The sequence below is a fragment of the Balaenoptera acutorostrata genome, chromosome 1, assembly GCF_949987535.1.
Source record: "Balaenoptera acutorostrata chromosome 1, mBalAcu1.1, whole genome shotgun sequence".
Classification (NCBI taxonomy): domain Eukaryota; kingdom Metazoa; phylum Chordata; class Mammalia; order Artiodactyla; family Balaenopteridae; genus Balaenoptera; species Balaenoptera acutorostrata.
Genome location: NC_080064.1, coordinates 183875507 through 183894631, shown reverse-complemented (window position 1 = coordinate 183894631; position 19125 = coordinate 183875507). Strand labels below are relative to the sequence as shown.

General features: G+C 38.5%; 1 protein-coding gene across 1 annotated transcript in view; it reads right to left on the bottom strand.

Annotated features, from left to right (window-relative positions):
• The window catches only part of USH2A (usherin), an 800956-nt gene that overhangs the window by 447488 nt on the left and 334343 nt on the right, over positions 1–19125 (bottom strand). Inside the window, exon 29 of the mRNA XM_057531465.1 lies at positions 17705–17899. Coding sequence (XP_057387448.1) covers positions 17705–17899 — 195 coding nt within the window. The remainder of the gene's footprint in view (positions 1–17704; positions 17900–19125) is intronic.

The following is a 19125-nucleotide window of genomic DNA, read 5'->3' as shown; positions in this document are numbered from 1 at the left end:
AGATTTTGCCTTGTACAGCTGCCGTCTGGGCCACGGAATTTTCCCAAGGAGTCCTCCTATATTACTGAGGGTTCCTTACTTTCTTGACCAACTCATCTTCCTTTCACAGTCCCTTAATTTTTTTTTTTTTTTTTTTTACAAGGTCGGGCCCTCAGGCTTCTTTCTTCTTCTGAACACTTGCCTTTGTTAGTTCACTTCTTCTAAACATTTGCATTCATTAGTTCATCAAGCCTCATCTCTCATTTATATCTGCAGACTTCACATCTCTCCTCCAAGCTCTGGTTCTGCATTTCTACCTGCAGGCCGTGTATCCCCCCTGGATGTTCAGCTAGCATTTCACTCTCAACCCGACCCAATCCAGACCCAACAGTCGAAATTATTTTGCAAACTTTCCTCTTCCTATTTCTTTTCTTTTTTAATTTTTATTGGAGTAGAGTTGATTTACAATGTTATGTTAGTTTCAGGTATACAGCAAAGTGAATCAGTTATCCATATACACATATCCATTCTGTTTTAGATTCTTTTCCCATATAGGTTATTACAGAATACTGAGTAGAGTTCCCTTTGTTATACAGTAGGTCCTTACTAGTTATCTATTTTATACATAGTAGTGTGTACTATGTTAATCATGGATGGACCTAGAGATTATCATATTAAGTGAAGTCACTCAGACAGAGAAAGAGTAATATCACATGGTATCACTTATATGTAGAATCTAGAAAATGGTACAAATGAACTTATTTACAAAACAGAAATAGAGTCACAGATGTAGAAAACAAACTTATGGCTACCAGAGGTGAAGCGGGGGGAGGGATAAATTAGGAGACTGGGATTAACATATACACACTACCATTTTTCCCATTTCTTAATACCTCCATCATGATCCCTAAATTCCGGGTTCAAAACTAACATGTCCTTGTGAGATATATCCCAGCCATTTTATCCTTTGAAAATCTTTGGCAATTGTCATGTCTTTCCTATTGCCAAGTTCAAATCTATCAATACTACAAGTCTAAATAAGATGAATTGCATGTCTGAATTAGTATAATTATTAGTATAATGCCAACAAGTAATGAATCGGCCCCCAGAAAATAAAATTTTTAATCCTACAATGAGCAAGGAAAATGTGTTGGGACATGAAATGTTTCCTTTGTTCATCACCTAAAAACCTAGGTGTCACTGCCTCTCGTAGGTGGCCCTGACTTAGCTGGGGCACAGATATACTGTGTCACAAAAGGCACAGTGGCTATATACAGTTTGATGCTCTGCAATCTTTAGCATGAAGGTGCGTCATACATCCAGATAATTATCATTGGGAAACACAAAAAGTAGTTCCATTATGTTGCAAAATACCTTCCCTGAGACATTCTTTCTTTCCAAATCATAGCTGAAGTGCAATCTTGGAATTGTGACTATTATACCAACTTAACAAGAAGGTTATTAGTGGAGACTTTAAGAAGGATCATGCCAAGCCAGATACTGAGTTCACATTCACTAAATGGTCTTTGGTGCTTTATTTAACCTTTCTTGCCTTCATTAAATGAGGCACACCGTACTTGCTGAGTCTGAGGTGGCTTTTCTTTCCTATTTGCAGTGGGGATCTTGCTCATAATGTTGTGTCTCAGAGACAAAGTTTGTCAAACCATCGGAATAATTTCCCCTAAATACAGGTTATATCATCGACTTCAGTAGGAAGAGCAGTGTAATGATTGAGCATTTTCTCTCCTCTTGTCAGGTTACACTGAGGTTGGGGTAGGAGAAGGGGCTGGTCAACCAAGTGGTCCTCACTAAATCAGAATAACGACCAAGTCATCCTATTGCCTGAGACATGCGGTTTCTCTCTTTTGTTTCTCAGTATGGAGAGTTTACCAGGATGGATTAAAGTTAATGCTTATAAAAAGTTCTGCTATTACCAAAAAATAAACATATTCTCTCCAAGACTAGGCAAGGTAGCCTTTCTTTCTTGGATATATCCCTAGAGACCATTGAGTGATTGGCCAAATGGTCTTCCTTTAAGTGTCCGAGTCAGACTTAGATTACATACTCTCCAGAAAAAAAAGTGGTACTACTATGACAGCATATCATTACCAAACAATTATTTATCAACTTTCCTTCTATATGCTTCTGGGAAAGGTGCTATAGACTACAGCTGATCTTGACAAGGTTTCTAATCTAAGAAAATATTAGAGCCAGAAGGACCCTAATGATAACGATAATACACAGATTAAATACATAAAGCAAAATGCTTGCATACATGTCAAGTGGACAAGGGCATTTGTAAGATCCAGAGCTGCCAGCCCAAGATGATAGGGGATCTATATTTAATTAAAGGCAAAGAGAAAAAAAGGATAATCATTGAAAGTATATTTCAGTATTATAGTTAAAAGAATACTGAAAAACATACAGAGTGACATATTTATAAAGGAGTCCCAGAGAAAAAAATATGGCATTATACACTGTATTCTGTGTCCACAGAAAACCCAGTAAGATAAAATTGGGTAGTCTCCTTGATGATCCTTAGGGTGTTTAAAATAAAGAAGTATATCTTGACGGTGAAAACTTTTAAGACTGGTTTGGATATGAGCCCCTTTTCTCGGGCAGACATCACAGAGGAGTCTTTTTACCCTTTGAATCTGAGACTGTTCCTACCTCGAGGCAGGCCAGATGACCTCTCCAATTCCCTTTCAGCCACAAAACTCTGTGAAATCAGAAAATGGTCCCAACCATGTCAGGAAACCTGCCAGTCTCTTTTGATAATGGAAGAGGGTGAGCTGAAAAAACATTCCATAAGCATAAAGGAAGCATTATTGATGTCTTAAAAGTGTTAGGATCCCATGAAACACAGGAGTGTTGGTATCCGGATTAAAATCATTGGCACCAGCAGGACCAGAATTCTCACTGCTAAGCGATAATGCATTTTGCATTAATGCTTAACATTGAGAAATCCTGACGGGCCATACCAAGGGAGTTTGAAGCAAAGTAAGTATAGTCCCTTTGAATTGCAGTCCTGTGGACCTTGGCGGGTGCAGAAAGCCCAAGCCAAAAGAGCAGGGCCAAGAACGTGATTTAAGGGGTGGCAGCACATCACAGGAGGAAATTTAAGAGCCCTAGTGCGTGAGGTTCCAAGCTGTGTGCTCTGAGGATTTCTGCCTAGCAGAGGGGAAGAGCCTTCTCCTCGAGAATCGTGCAGTTTAAAGTCCCTTGCAATGATTTTGGGAGCTCCTTGAATGCAGAGGGTATGACCTTTTGCTTCTTTACTTGTCCTAGTTTCCAGCAGTTATTACGATGATTTACCAAAGGTGGACCCTTGATGTTTGCCCAAAACATAAAGACCTTTCATCCTCTTAGCTCACTCAGCTGTCTGCCTCACTATAAGAGATACTCACTCCCGTCCTACCCTTTCCAGGGAGCTAGCAAAGGAACAGACATTGTTTCTTCTGACTGATAGATTATTATTTCCAACACTTGGTTTCCTGTGCGCTAACCTCAAGTTTCAAAGGAGCAGAAGAGAAATATTAATAATTGGAGGTGGCCTGACTACCTAAGAGAAAATCATTGTGGAGCTGACACCAGCTGTGCAAGCTTTTGTGCCTCTAATAAAACTGTATGCTGAGAAGCAGGAAGACAACAGAGGAGTCGGCTTGACACTGAGATTTTTATGATTAACTCCTCTGACTCAATGCAGACAAGTATAAATGCTCGGCCTGGAAACCGAGCCTGAGACACAAGACAAAATGGCATCCTTTTCAAAGCCCAACACGTTTTGGAGAAGAAAAAGTGACTCTGTGTCTATTTACATCCTTGACCACACTCCCCCCCCACCCCTCCTCCACCCCACCCTCAGCTGCCAACCTAGGTGTTTGGCCGGCATCCACTGTAATCTGTTCTCCTTCATTATGTTAATCTGTGGGCGGAAAGATTTCTGTCATCTTCGAATCCCTTGTACAGCAATGGTAAACACCTTGGCCTGTCTGTAATTGGACAGGTGTCTGCATTGATGTCACCCAGCTTTTAATTCAATTAAAGAACTGGCTGCTCTGCTCTCATTACCCACTCATTTCTGTTGCACTCTGAGTCTGGCGGTGAAATCTGCGCACAGCCATCACCTACCCCGAGTCCAAAGTCTGTGGTCCCCATGCAAAGATCACGCAGAATATTTCAAACGGACTCCAACAATCCAAATGTACTTTCCTGTTAGCAAAGGCATTTGGAATAAGATGGAGAATTTGTTCTCTCTCTCTCTTTCTTTACCTTTAAATTCTCTATTGTCTCAACGGTGTCTTCTACCTACTGGCCAGTAATTAGGAGCTGTCCAGCAAAAAGAAAAGCAGTCTCTAGCTTCCCCTCCCCAGGGCTTTCCTCCATCTCAGGAGAACTCATCAGAGTACAGTGTTCTTATTTATTTGCTGGCATTTCACATTTGGATCAAGAAAGTGAGGGTGGGGAAGAGCAAGGCATTTATTAAGAGGGCCATCTGGTAAGGGATCCCACACAGGCAGAGCTGAGACTGCTACCTAGGGACACAGTAGAAGAACCCACTTTTAACAGAAAGCCAGCCAGCGGAAGGAGAGCAGAAGAGAAGGGGACTTTTCTGGCTCAAGATTCTGCTGCAGTGCTGAGAAATCCTAAATTTTAAGTGTCCTACATCTCAGAATGAGTTTTGAGCCACAAACTAACCCAGTGGATGGATGAAAGAGACTAAATCAATCCAACATGCCATGATTTCTGCCCATTTAAAGGAACCTCTGAAAATCAAGTTCTAAAGCACATTGTGACACAGTAACCTCATGAAACTGAATAAGGACATTTGTTAAATATGGATGAAAATTCAACGGTCTAACAGAGATCTGGAAATGCACCCAGGATGCTTCTTCTCTGGTTCTTAGTAGCCTAGGAAAGTGGCATTTGTTGTTGTTGTCTTTGGGGTAATAGTTTAAATAAAAATAAGAATCTCTAAGATTTATAAAATGAAAGTCAATTTTCATTTTAATCAAAAGGTAGAACAGCAAATGAGCTTACCCCAAACCTAACGTAACCCTTTGGAAACTAAAACTAATGTTTTGCATATAATTTCCTGCAAATGGATTTTCTGACCTTATTTAAAATTTCTAGTACTAGGGAACACCTTGGATCAAAGACTAAACGGATTTCAATGTTTACAAATAGGGAAAACAAAATTGTTTATTCTTTCATTTTTTAAAATAAAATATAGGGTCTAATCCTAGTCTTACAGAATGGTTGAAACAGTGATTTTAATTGACCTCAAAGCATCATCCAGTTAAGATTCTCTCAGTAGGCTTATAGCTAACCTCATATTTTTCATCAATGCCTTCATGGTAAGAACTACAGAGTCTCTGTCATTTTCCTTCTAATTCTGCAATTGGTTTGAAGCCATCCACTCATGTGAACTCTTTATAAAGCATAAAGGGCCGTCGCTGACATCATTAGAACTCTCCCAGAAAATATCAGACTTGACTAAGCAGGGAGTCAGGCAAGGAGACAGGAGGAAAAGAAAAATAAATGAGGAAGGAAAGTCATCCCTTATTGACCAGTGTCCTAGGTCCCCTGCTGAAAGCCTCCAATAGGATGAGCCCCTTGTACAGAGGGGGCTGCCATTGGGCAGAGTGTAAAGGTCACTCAAGTCCACAGCAGAGTCAAGGTCAGAACCTACATCTTCTGACTCCAAGATCACTGATCCACTTACTAGACCTAAGCCGCAGTTCTGGAAGAAGAAAGAAGGCATGTTGAATATATATTTCTAAAAATAATAGCACACTTTTATACTAAATACTTGATTTAAATATATCTGAGGGCTTCCCTGGTGGCGCAGTGGTTGAGAATCTGCCTGCTAATGCAGGGGACACGGGTTCGAGCCCTGGTCTGGGAGGATCCCACATGCCGCGGAGCAACTAGGCCCGTGAGCCACAACTGCTAAGCCTGCGCGTCTGGAGCCTGTGCCCCGCCATGGGAGGGGCCGCGATGGTGAGAGGCCCGCGCACAGCAATGAAGAGTGGCCCCCGCTTGCCGCAACTAGAGAAAGCCCTCGCACGAAACGAAGACCCAACACAGCTAAAAATAAATAAATAAATAAATAGAGTAGCTATTAATTAAAAAAAAAAAAAAATATATATATATATATATATATATATATCTGAAAACGTGTTAGTAGGTTCAAAGTTATTACTAAAACCTACTGCATACAAACAGAAAGTAAAATGCTTATCCCTCCAAATGAGTGAGTGTATATGCCTATAGTATTCCCTTACGAAAACAACTGATTCATAAGAAACTCTACATCAGTGTATATGTGCTTCTGTGTGTTACTGAATATAACATTTTCTATGTATATATATTTGGAACTAATCAAAAACTTTATATATAATATATATAACACTTTATATATATATATATATATATATATATATATATATATAAAGTTTTTGATTAGTTCCACATATAGATACAGTACAAATATAAAATGGTCATAAAAGTTAGAAAACAGAAAACTTGAGGTGACTGTTCCCTTTCTTTATCAAATGTGAGTAGTAACCCTTAAGTATTTATATCCAACACTATAGCATGGCCAACATGCCCAGTTGATTACTACGCTACAGCAAAACTGATGTATTACCATCATTTTTAACCATCATACAACATGTTACCAAAAAGAAATCCAAATCCTGCACTGCGAATTCTTACTGCATAAAATAAAATGAGTAACTTGTAAAAAGTCCCATCTGAAGCTTTCACAATGTAGCAGGAGTTCAGGCACATTATGTATTCAGGAGAGTTAGACAAAGCTATTAACTCATCAACAGTGCATTACCTGATGAAATTCTTCTACATTAGCTAAGCAGGAACATGACATCATTTCTATTTTTACTATTTATGTCATAGGCCATATTTTTGTCCTGTGAATTTTTTCAGACCAATTTCTTTCAAGATTTACATTTAAAGAAATAGTTTGTAATAAACCACAAATACGGAATATTAATCTATGGGGTACTGTGAAAAATGGCAAAGACTTCCTCAAAATTCATCTTTTAATACCATCAAAATGAATTTTTCAAATTTACCTCTGATGTTTGCCTATTGTGGCAGAGACCACTAAATGCCCTCTCATTGTATATTCTCTTCCTCCACAGTAAAATAAAAAGACCCTTTTAGCTGGGCAAATGGCCACTTTGAATAAGGACATTTCTAGCAATCCGTGTAGCTGGATATAGCCATGTGGCTAAGTTCTAACCATAGAATGTAACCAAAGGTGGAGGAATAACTTCCCAAATATGTCATTAAAGTGAATGTGTACATCCTTGTTCAACCATTCCACCTTCCTGCTGAACGGAAGCCAAATTAGATGGCTGATGCTCCAGCAGCCATTTTGGACCATGAGGCAGAAGTCTTGTCTCTAAGGATAGCATGGCAAAACGATGAAGAGTGTGGATTCCTGGCACTGTGAACATCCACCCCTACATTGACCAACGGTGAACACCTATTATCAGACACAGAAAAACTTAATTTTGTTGAAGTAACTGTTATTTTGGGTTCTCTGTCTGTCAAGAAAAAAATAATAAAAAATGAAAAACTTATCTCTACTGTTTTTGCCCCATAAAACACTCATTTTTAATATAATATTATACTTTAGAGAAAGTACTGCTTGCTACGTATATTTTACCATTAATTTTAAAAATCAGGGAAAAAAGCAGATTGTAACAGTAGGATCTAGCACTAACCTGGAACATAGTAGATAATGATTTTGTTTTTAATAAATGAATAGTTTCTGTGCTGTGTCATTATCAGCTTTGCAGCAGCATGGCTTCCATTATTTTAAATTGCAAATATATAGTCCTTGAGCTTCATTATGAGGCGTAAGTTTTAGAACTAATTTTTAGATTCTATTCATCCTACCAGCATTTTTTCCCCATTGGGAATATGTATATTAAGTTCCAAATATATATTTAAGTTGTGGTAGTTCTGCATATCATTTCATAAAATTAGAGAACTATAGAACTGCAGAACCAGTAGTTCAAAACTCAACTCAGCATGATAAAACAATAGTAACATTACATTAACTACAGGGTTAGCACCAAAACCCTGCATTTGTTTCTTTATCCCTTCCTTCATTCCTTCAAGAAAAGTGTATTGATTACCTACCTTGAGCAAGTTACTAAACAAGACTTAAAATAAATATAAAACATGATACTTGTCCTCTGGGAGCTTACTGTCTAATGAAAAAATAGAATGGGTGTACAAAGAGCAGCCATAGGCAGTTTTAACAACTGTGGAGTAAGACTTCTCAGCTGAATAGAAAAAAAATCGCACGGCAGGGAAGTTTTTATTACAGTTATCTCTCTGCAGGCTTCTCAGGTAAGTATAGTAATTATACGTACATATAATATATAACAAATATAATATATACGTATATACATATGTGTGTGCATATACATACACATAAAGAGTAGAATCTTACTTATGGATGGACTAATGGTTGGGGTTACGTTCCAAAGTCGGGCATAAGGCAAAAATCACTCATGATTTAAAGTCCCCTTAACAACTCCTTACACGGCCCATAAAGTACAGTGCATTTGATTTTGTGTATGCCTCTAATTCTTCATTAATCAATGATTCTCTGTGGCTCTTAGTTCTTCATTCTTTTTGTAGACACCCCAATGGTGTCTACAAACAAGAGTTTCCCTTTTCTGTCAATAGTTGGGAAACCCTAAAATTATTCACACATTCTTTCCTTCTAACAGGTATTGATAGTTTCAGGATTGGATAGCATCCTTTGCCTATAAGATTATTTTAAGAGTTTTTTCACTCTTTTTTTTCATGCCTTCCCCACTTCCAAGGCGTGTGGTTAAATGTGTGTAACTGAAATACACAGATGAGACTTCACTACGAGATTACAATTATATTGCACGCATGGAATTGCACTGGTCTCCTTCTTCTCTGGATCTAATGGGCATTTTGCATTTTGTATATAAATAGAGAACTCTCTGCCTTTCTAATGGGCATCATGGCCTGGGGGCTGAGAGGGTTGGGCTTCTTAGAAATGCAGAATCTCACACCACAGTCCCAGACCTACTGAATCAGAATCTGCAGTTTACAGAGATCCCAAGTAATTCTCACTTCCTTTTCACTAGCAGCTTTCAGAAGCACCACCCTTAAGGGTCAGAGGCCCTACTTACACTGCCTCTATTTCTTCACTTGCCCTACCACCGTTCTGCCCACAAAGCTAATGCTGTTGGAACAAGGGGCAGGAACAAACAAAGCAGGGGTAAATTCAAGTCCAGCAGGTGAAAATGATCCCTTCTCACCTGGCCATGCCCCTCACCCCAGTGGTTTTTAATATGTGGTCCACTGACCTCTGCAAGAGAACCGACTAGAACACTTGGTAAAGGCAGATTTCTCAATCCTAGCCCAAATACACAGACTCTTGTGCATGGAGCCCAAGAATCTGCATTTTATAAACAATCCAGGAATCACCTTATGACCAGTAGAGCTGAGACTCACTAATTATTATTACTAGCTGTGGAAGAGACAGAAAAATGAGAGACTTTCAATAGGGAACCCACTTGTTTCAGGTAGAAGAAGATGAATGTCTACTGTATATGAGGACTGAACCAGTTTTCACAGCAAAAGCTATATTATCAATTGCATTATAAATTAAAATGTCTTTCTTTTTTTTCCATAAATTTACATTTATGTGGGTCATCTGAAAGATTATTATTGGTTCATCAGCTAAGCTATAGTAAATAATAAATACGATTATTATTACCCGAAGAAGGAATATAACTCTTAGAGTTTAGCTCAATGTAATGCAACAATAAAACAGAAAACATCTTCTGTGTACCAAGTACCTTCCTAGCACTATGCCAGGTGCTGTACTAATTATGCCGATAATTAAGTCTACATGTTTAAACATCTTCAGGAAAGAAATAAACAAAAAAATTGTATATGTGCAAATTCTTGAATCTATTCATTCTTGACAGAATTTCAAATCAGATTGGGAAGGGTTTTTCTGAGCAGCCCTGGGTTTGAAGGCAAATGCCAGGGCTGTCTCTCTGGGCAGCAGCTTTGGACGTTAAAAGTGCTGGAGGGAAAATCAGCAAGAGCTATGCAGAGTTAATTGGAGCCCTTTGCAACTAGTCTAAAGATACACTGGAGTCATAACTGCAGGGCTTTCTACCCTGAGGCTCCAGCTGAGAAAATGAACTTTCAAGAACTCCCTGCTCTGAACCCTGCCCTTCGGAGGGCACAGAATCCAGACTCTGTGGCCCAAAGGGGCCCATTTGTACCTGAGTGGGGCTGTTAACCCTTGGACTCTCCATGCTACTGGGATTTATCACATTTAATCCTCCAGTAGCCAAATTCATGAATGGTAAATATTCACGCTTCTATTGTTCCAGCTCTCTTAGTTAATATTCATCTTTTTTTTTTCTTTTGCTTTCTGCATTTTGTAAGTCTGACCATAGTTTCCCATTTCTTCCCAAGAATCATTTCACTTAATTTTTTGTTGTCCTGTGATTTTCCTTTGCTAATTTTATTACTTACTTTTAATAGCTCATCATTTTTATATAGGCATTTCTCTTTCTTTTTTTTTTTTTTTTTTTTTGGTCCTATATTTGCAAGTTGCAGTTGGGAGGTGGAAGTTGTCATAAGAATTTCTGGTTAAAATTGAGACTTGATCACTGGTGTCAAACAGTGATCAGTGTTTGAACAGTGTTTCCCAATGCTGGCTGTACAACCGAGTTACCTGCTGACACTTTTAAAATACCAATACCCAGGCTATATTCTAAACCAAAAAGTCAGACTCTGCAGGTGAGACCTGGACATCAATATTTTTTTAAATTTCCCCAGGTGGGTCAGTGTGCACCCACGGTTGAGAACTACTACCTTATAAGAATACCAAGGAAATGACCACAGGTTTTGAAATACCTGTAAGGACAACAGGCAAAGACAAATGGACTACTTAAAGGAGATCCCAGGGCAAACCTGATCCTGAGCTGGGTACAAAACGCCCACAGGTTCTCAGCACTCCTCCTCCACCTGATACTGGGAAGAAAGAAGTTGACTTTTACCAATTGCTGTGAGGCTAATGCGAATTTATCCGAACTGAACCCCTCCTAATCCCAGTGAAGGTTTTTATTAACTGCAACTAGGTGCCCAGTAAAATGACTTGAAAATGATTTGATTTTCCTGAGCAAACACTCACTCTGAAGGTAAATTTAGGGATAGGGCAAGTGAACTGTGGAAGTGGGTGTGTGTGTGTCGGGGGGTGCATTTAACAAATGGGAAAAACATCTGTAACTCAAAAGGAACAAGAGAACATAGCACTCAAATTCCAGAAGACTATTCATGCTCTGGGGAGGATTTAATTCAGGAAAACTGTAACATTTAAAAGTCATCAGTTTCATGCTATTAAGATCAAAAAGAACTTGGAATCCCTTAAACAAGAGACAGAAGGTAAATGGCAAACAACAGAGATGAAAACTGACAATACTGAGAAGTAGGCAGAAATCAAAGTGAGTTGGATGAGGAACAAATGCAAATCATATAAAAGATTGAAGTAGAGGGGCTTCCCTGGTGGCGCAGTGGTTAAGAATCTGCCTGCCAATATGCAGGGGACATGGGTTAGAGCCCTATTCCGGGAAGATCTCACATGCCACAGAGCAACTAAGCCCCTGCACCACAACTACTGAGCCCGCGCTCTAGACCCCGCGAGCCACAACTACTGAGCCCACACGCTGCAACTACTGAAGCCTGCGTGCCTATAGCCTGTACTCCACAACAAGAGAAGCCATCGCGGTGAGAGGCCCACACACCGCAACGAACAGGGGCTCCCGCTCGCCACAACTAGAGGAAGCCCGTGTGCAGCAACGAAGATCCAACACAGCCAAAAATAAAAGACAGTAAATAAATTAAAAACAAAAAAGACTGAAGTAGAAGAATTGAGTACTCATCTCAGAAGATTCAAACAGCAGAATCAATACTGCCAAAATCAGAAAATGAAAAAGGAAAACAACTATAAAGCAAAAGCCCAGAATTCAGAGACTGAATAGTATAAAGATAACAATTAATTCATTGAACATTTGCTATGTGACTGTTTATGAGCAAAATATTCTATGGAGGTAATTCATTGTTTTTTTTTTATCTTTGCAACAATTCCATCACATGAAGGTTTTTACCCCCAGTTTATATATGAGGAAACTCCAATACAATGATATGTTTTTAAATTTGCCTGAGATCAGACAGTTGATAAGTGACATAACTAGATTGATTTGACTCTGCAAACTGTGTTCTGGGCTGCTAAAATGAGGAGGACAAACTGGGAAGAAATATACAATATTGGAAACTGTTATTTCTTACCAGAAGTAATGATGATATACACAATAGCAAACTTTCCAAGCCAAAGAAAGACCCAAATGTGAAGAAAGAAGAGCTCATTATATAACAGAAAAAAAATGTAATGAAAAGAAACCAACACATTTTATAATCACTTACTTGGTTAAGGACCCTATGTGAACCAACAAACCTAAATTGTCTTATACATCCAATATCAGTATTGTTCATTCAAATAAATACCACTCTAACAACCAAAAATTAAACATAAAAATCTCAACAAATGTCACCTCAGAAATGCTAAACAGGGGTTACTTTCAAGATCAATAGCAAAACTACTCATGAACTACTTTATTGTCCTCTCTCTTGGTACCTTGTTATCTCAACTAACTGGCAAAGCAGCTGCCACCAACCAATCTCCACACTCCTAACATCTCCACCAAATCCAGGTTTCTGGCTCTCTACTTTCTCCCCCCTCCCCCCTCACTTTCTAGTATTCTTTTTTCTTTACTGTGAAATCTCTGACTTTGATACTTACTCAGCCTGGCTTTGGGGCTTTTCAATTCACACTCCCCTCCCTCAATAGACTGATTCTTCACAATAAAAGTCTACCTGGCAGTACCAGAGTTCTCCACAATCTTTAAGATTCCCTCCTATGTACTTCCTTGTCTGTTCATTTCACAACTGTGAGCAACAGATACATCTTTAAAACCCTTTGGGGGGAAAAAAGTTAAAGAATTCATAGTCGACACAGGCAAGAACAGAAATAAAGGAATAACAACAACAACAAAAAGTATTGAAACACAATAACAAACAAAACTGGAAAGCATGAAATATGATGACAGAAATAAGACCAATCAATTGTATAAATCATAAAAATGAATGTGAGTTTTAAACTCCCCTACTAAAATACAGAGAATTTTAAGTTGAATGTAAAACTAAATCAAACTAGATTCTATTTACAGAGATAACACTTAAAGCAATGTGACTTTAAAGGTTAATATACAAATGATGAATGTAAAAGTAATAAGAAAAAGAAAAATACAAACAAAAAGCAAGTTACCAGAGAAACTGATAATTGACAAATCCAAGAAATTGACCAAGTTGCAATAATTGAGAGTTTTTCCTTAGCTTTTTACACATTGGGTATATAAAAATAAATAACAGTTGGTCAGTGGTACTCTAATTTTCTTCTCTCTGTACACCATTCACATGCTTGAAATATCCTACAATAACATCCAATAGTTTATTGTACTGGTTTTCAATCTCAGGGGTACTCTACTCCAGAAAGATATCCTTCAGAATCTGCGCAAGGCTGGTGTAATTTGAGAAGCCTCCCTGCCCTGTTTCTGATTTGATCTTACCTCAAATTTAGAATGACTAATTCAGAGGATATGCATTATATATATATATATATATATATATATATATATATATATATATATATAATCAATATGGTATATCTAATATAAACAAATATTAGTCTACCCTGAATGGCAAGGATAGGTTTTTTTTTCATATTACCCATAGAAAACTAACAAAAACATTTAAAGATGTTATATTAACTATAGAAAATGTTCTTTAAAATCTGCACATAAAAATGTAAATCAAAATAAATGAAAAACGGAGGTGTTGCCACACATAAGGCAAACATAAGTATAATATTCTTCACACGTAAAGAGATATTTAAATCAATGAGAAAAATGTGACTCCTCCAATAGAAAAATTGAGGATGAAATGTGCTAGGTATATCATAAAAGAAGTACAAATTACCAGTAAACAATGAAAATACTTAATGCCTCTAGTAATCTAAATTTGAGGTAAGATCAAATTAAAGTAATATTCTGATATATTTGGAAAATTTACAGTTTCTTTTACCTGTAAAACTTGTCAACTAGGATGAAATGAAAAATAAAATCTTGCATTCTGCTTGCTGGTGGGAGTATAATTTTTACAGTCTTTTTGGCAATTATTTGGCAACATAAAAATAACTATCCTTTGTTAAGAAATTACCATATGTTAAGCACTGTGCTACATGCTTTAAAAACATATGATAGTTAACATTTATACAGTGCGATCTGATCCGTGTGTCATGTGCGGTCCTGTGTGCTTTACATATACATGGATTCATTTAATCCTCACAGGTATCCATGAGGTGGGTAGTTATTTCATTCTCAATGTATCCAATCAGAAGCACAGAGATGTTAATTAATTTGTCCAAGGTTACACAGCACAAAATTGTTAGACTTGGAATATCATCTCACTTAATATCTTTAATATTCTTCTGAGGTTAATATTATTCTCACATTTCATAGGTTAAGACCCTCAAAAAAGATCCAGGAGAATACATAATTTCCCCAAAGTCACAGGGAGGGTAGGCACCAGAGATTTGCATCAATGTCTGCTTGACCTCAAAGTCCAAGACTGACTAATGCTTTAAGAGAATTTGACCTAGTTGTTCCATTTCAAGGAGTTTATCCTACCGTCACTGTCAGGAATTCTTCCAAAGATTTACATACAGACTTCTAAAAAATCATATTAATTATAACAGCAAAAGTTGGAAATCCAGAAAATAAGAGGAGACTGAGACAAAATGAATTTGGGAGAGAGGCAGTGGAAAGCAACTGAAGAATTCTAAAGAGAGAGCCACGATGTTTGGTTGCGCAGTGGATTAGAATCATGGGCGGGGGTGGGGGGGGGCAGTGTTCATGAGAAAGAAGAGTACTGTAGTTGTCCAGGTAAGAGATTAGAATGGTTTGGCTTGGACAGTAGATAGGGGAGAGACGGATCAATTTAGCACATAGTTTAGAAAATGGAATCAATAAACATGGATACATGAGTTATGAACAGAATGTAAAAGTTGAGAAAAATTCTCAAGCTTAATTAACTGGGTGGCTGGAGGTGTCATTTATTGATATTGGGAATGCAGGAGGAGCAGGACTTCAGGTTTGGAGATGGTAAATTTAGAGATTATGAGAAATCAATTGGAAATGTCAATTTTTCCAAATGTCTGCTGGATACACACATTTGGAAGTCTGGGTAGGATGTGCATTTAGGAGTCAATAGTGTTTGTAGGATACTGGATGCTTTGTGAGTCGATGATTTTCCTGGAGCAAGATTGTAGGGGAAAAAAATTAGCAAAAGAGAGAGAGAAAAGGTCCCGGATCTAAACCCTGTGGTTCTCCAAAATGCAGAGTTAAGCTTCAGGGGGAGTGGGCAAAGGACACTGAGGAAAGGGGTCCCAGAACCAGAAGGGTCAGAGAAGGGAAGAAATATTTCAAGAGACAGTAAAAAAGCCACGGTGTAGAATGCTATCAAGCTGTGGAGACCAGGACTGTAAAGCATTCTTTGGATATTTAAACATGGAAGTTGTTGGTGTCCTCAGCAAGGCAAGTGAGTGGAAGGCAGACAGTGTGAAGAAATGGGAACAACGCCAGAGATGCTTCCTGGTAGAGGCACGTTTGGGAAGAGGAGAGAAGGCACAATAGCTGGATGGGACTTTAGATCAAAGGAAGATTTTTTGTCATTGCTTTGGGTTTGTTTGTGTTTAACAATGGGTGTTGACAGATGGAGTCTGAATGACCTTGGGCAGAATCCAGCTGGGCAGTGGCTCTAACTTTGGCATGCACCAGCGTCACAAGAGGAGGGCTTGTTAAAATGGGGATTGCTGAGCTCTACCCTACAACTTCTGATTCAGCAGGTGTGGGCGGCCTGGAGAATTTGCATTAATAAAAAGGTCCCAGGTGAGGCTGTTGATACAGATCCAAGGACCACACTTTGTGAACAACTGCAGGAGACAGAGGTTAAAAATATGTGAGAGGAAGAGAGACCACCAGTAACAGGTCTAAAAAGGCGAGAGGAGTTGGGGTCCAGAGGACTTTTGAAGATTTTATTTTTGATAGGATAAGGGAAGCTCTGTGAAAATAGGAAGGAAAAGTGAGGAAGGTAAAAAGTAAAAATAATAATGATGGCAAATGCCTATTATACGCCCAAAGCCTTTTAAAATGTTTTAATTCATTAATTCACTTAACCCCTAATAACAACCCTATCAGTCAAAAAAAATGCAACTAATGCATATATTTGATAGTAAGAAAGTGACAGAAATTCTTTATGATACATTCTGGAGTTTTTTTGGTATCTAAGATGATCTAGTATATAAGACTATCAGCTGAGTGCGATAAGGAAGGCAGGTTAGCATTTAGATAGTTTGGAAAAATATAAAATATTTAATGAGGAGAATGGGAGAAGGAAATTACAGACATATGGTAGGATTGGTGTCATTACTGAGTGTCCATCTGAAAATGGGGATTGAGACTTTTTAGTGATAAACTGCTCATTGTTTTCCAGCCCACTTAGCTGCAATGCGCAGCCTGGGCAAAGGCTTAATCGGATTGGGTTTTTGTCGGATGGGTAAAATAAGGGAGGAAGGAAGTGAAAGATACCAGTTTTTTTTGTTTGTTTGTTTTGTTTTTTTAATTGGTTGTATATTTGGGCTGTAGATTCTAAGGAATCTAAACAAAATGAAGTAAAGTTTGAGAGAGTTGACCGATAGATGTGTTAGAAAGACAATTAAGGCTACTTTAAAATCCACCAAATTTGTCAAGTTATGAGTCTTTGACAGAGGAAAAATACTTTTTTCTATTAAATTTGTTGATGCGTTTTACTTTTTTTTTGGTCAAAGGCTTAAATTTGACTTTCCATTTAAATGGGCCTTAACATTTCATGAGGCTGAAAACTGCTGTCTTACGACACGTGCGGGACTTCGAGCACGGCACCTGGCGTGACGTGCCTGAGTGTATTTCACTCCAGCCGCTCTGCACGGCGTGCGTGCCGCACCGTGAGAAATTGATTCGCTGGTTTGCCAGTCAAACTGCTGGTGCTCTAGTACTCCTTCCTCTACCTTGACATAATTAGGTTTAATCAACAATTTTACAATAAATAGCGGTGCTGTGAACTTGGGCTAGTCCCAATGAGTGAACTTTTGCATGGTGAGATAGGTCACTGGTCCCATATGTATACATAGGATTGCTAAAAGATACATCTTTTTAGGACGTATAAAGATCCTAGGCACAAGGATCGGATTAAAGGCACGAGGGCCCTGTGACCTAATCTTTTGGGGATGGTGAGAATATCATCCTTGTAATGAAGCTATCCATAAGAGCCCATAACCATTATAGAATTATCCTTTCCATCCTAGGTGGATAGAGTTGTCCATATCATTAGATGATCCTTGTTGTTTTGAATCAGGCAAAATACAGGAATCTTTAAAGCGTTGGGGAAAAAGCCTTGAAGGACGTTTTTATTTAAAGTCAAACCAAAAAGAAAATTAGTAAGACCTACTCCCTTGAGGAGTCGCCTTTACCTGTGAAGGTGCTGGTATCAACAAGCTCAGAGCTGGCAGAGGGCAGGCGGGGCGGACCGGGAGCATCTTCACTGTAGGCTCTCAAAATGTACTTCTCAATTACACCTCTAACCACAACAAGTTCATCCCAGGTCACCTCGATGCTATAGCCGTTTATGCTGCGGACTCTTGAGGGAGTTGGCACACTTTGTGGAGCTGTGAAAGGATAAAAGAGAAAATAGGGAAAATGGCAGTTCTGAGAAGACTATTGCTCCTATTCTTCACTTTTAATGGCCGCAGTAAATCAGACTCAACCATTAGCATAAGTACAATTTATTAGAGTTGTAACATTTCAACACTGATTTAATATGACTGCACATCTTGAGCCATTCAGTTTAAGCGATATTTCAAAACCATCAAAACTCCATTGACATCACATTCTTTCAAGCCTAGTCCAGGGTTTCCAAAAACATTTAATGTATCCGACATGTTTTAAACATCACTCATAAAGAAGGAGGTGGATGGTAGGCAGATAACAAGTTCAAACAATATAATGATGTACCCCTTTGAAGCAAGATAATTAGACTGTTATTATACATAGTGGTTTGACACTTATATTGTCGATGTATTAGCCAAAAAATATCACAAATGTGGTGATTGTATTGTACTTGAAGGTCTGATCCCGTTTGCCAAATTCAATTGTTTTTTTTCCAACTAATTTTAAAAAAGCAAAGTTCTACCAGATAGGATATATTCCTAATTGCCTTTAGGCGGGGTAGAGGAGCTGGTGCCCTTGAGATTCTACAAAATCATTTTCTTTGGAGCATCACAAAATAACAACAGCAAACGAGGCAAGTTTAAAAGAACTTGCTGCAAAACCTTACTTATAAGCCAAATTCCCTAATTTAAAAAATCTATAACCTTTAATTATTAATTAGATATTTCTATGGTTCTGATCAGTAACGACTTCAGCACAGCTGACTGCACTGGGAACACTGAGAAAAAGCCCAAGGAACTTCGTGGCAGGATGATGGATGAGAGACAGGCTCTGACCGCTCCTGGACTCTGAGCCATGTTGATGGAGGATCACTCTGGTTTTCCCCCATCAAATAGCCTCCTTCTCTGCCTTGACTGTTCAGGCCAATAAAACAGGACAGTGTTAAGGGAAACAATGTGAACGTAAGGGATATGAGGAAGCACAGAGGTGAAGAACCACTGTCTGTGCAGGTAAAACACCACGGGCACTTCTGGAAACACACAGGCTACACAATCAAGTTGCAAGTAATGGGACAATGGGAGTGATTTTGATTTTATTAGTTCTGAAATGTGGTACAGAGCAAAGTAGAGTCCTGTCTAACAGATGGTCTTCTCATAAGGGACAGAGCAAAACTGACTCAAAAATAATTAAATAGCGCAATTATTCTCCAACCCTTGGGAGCATG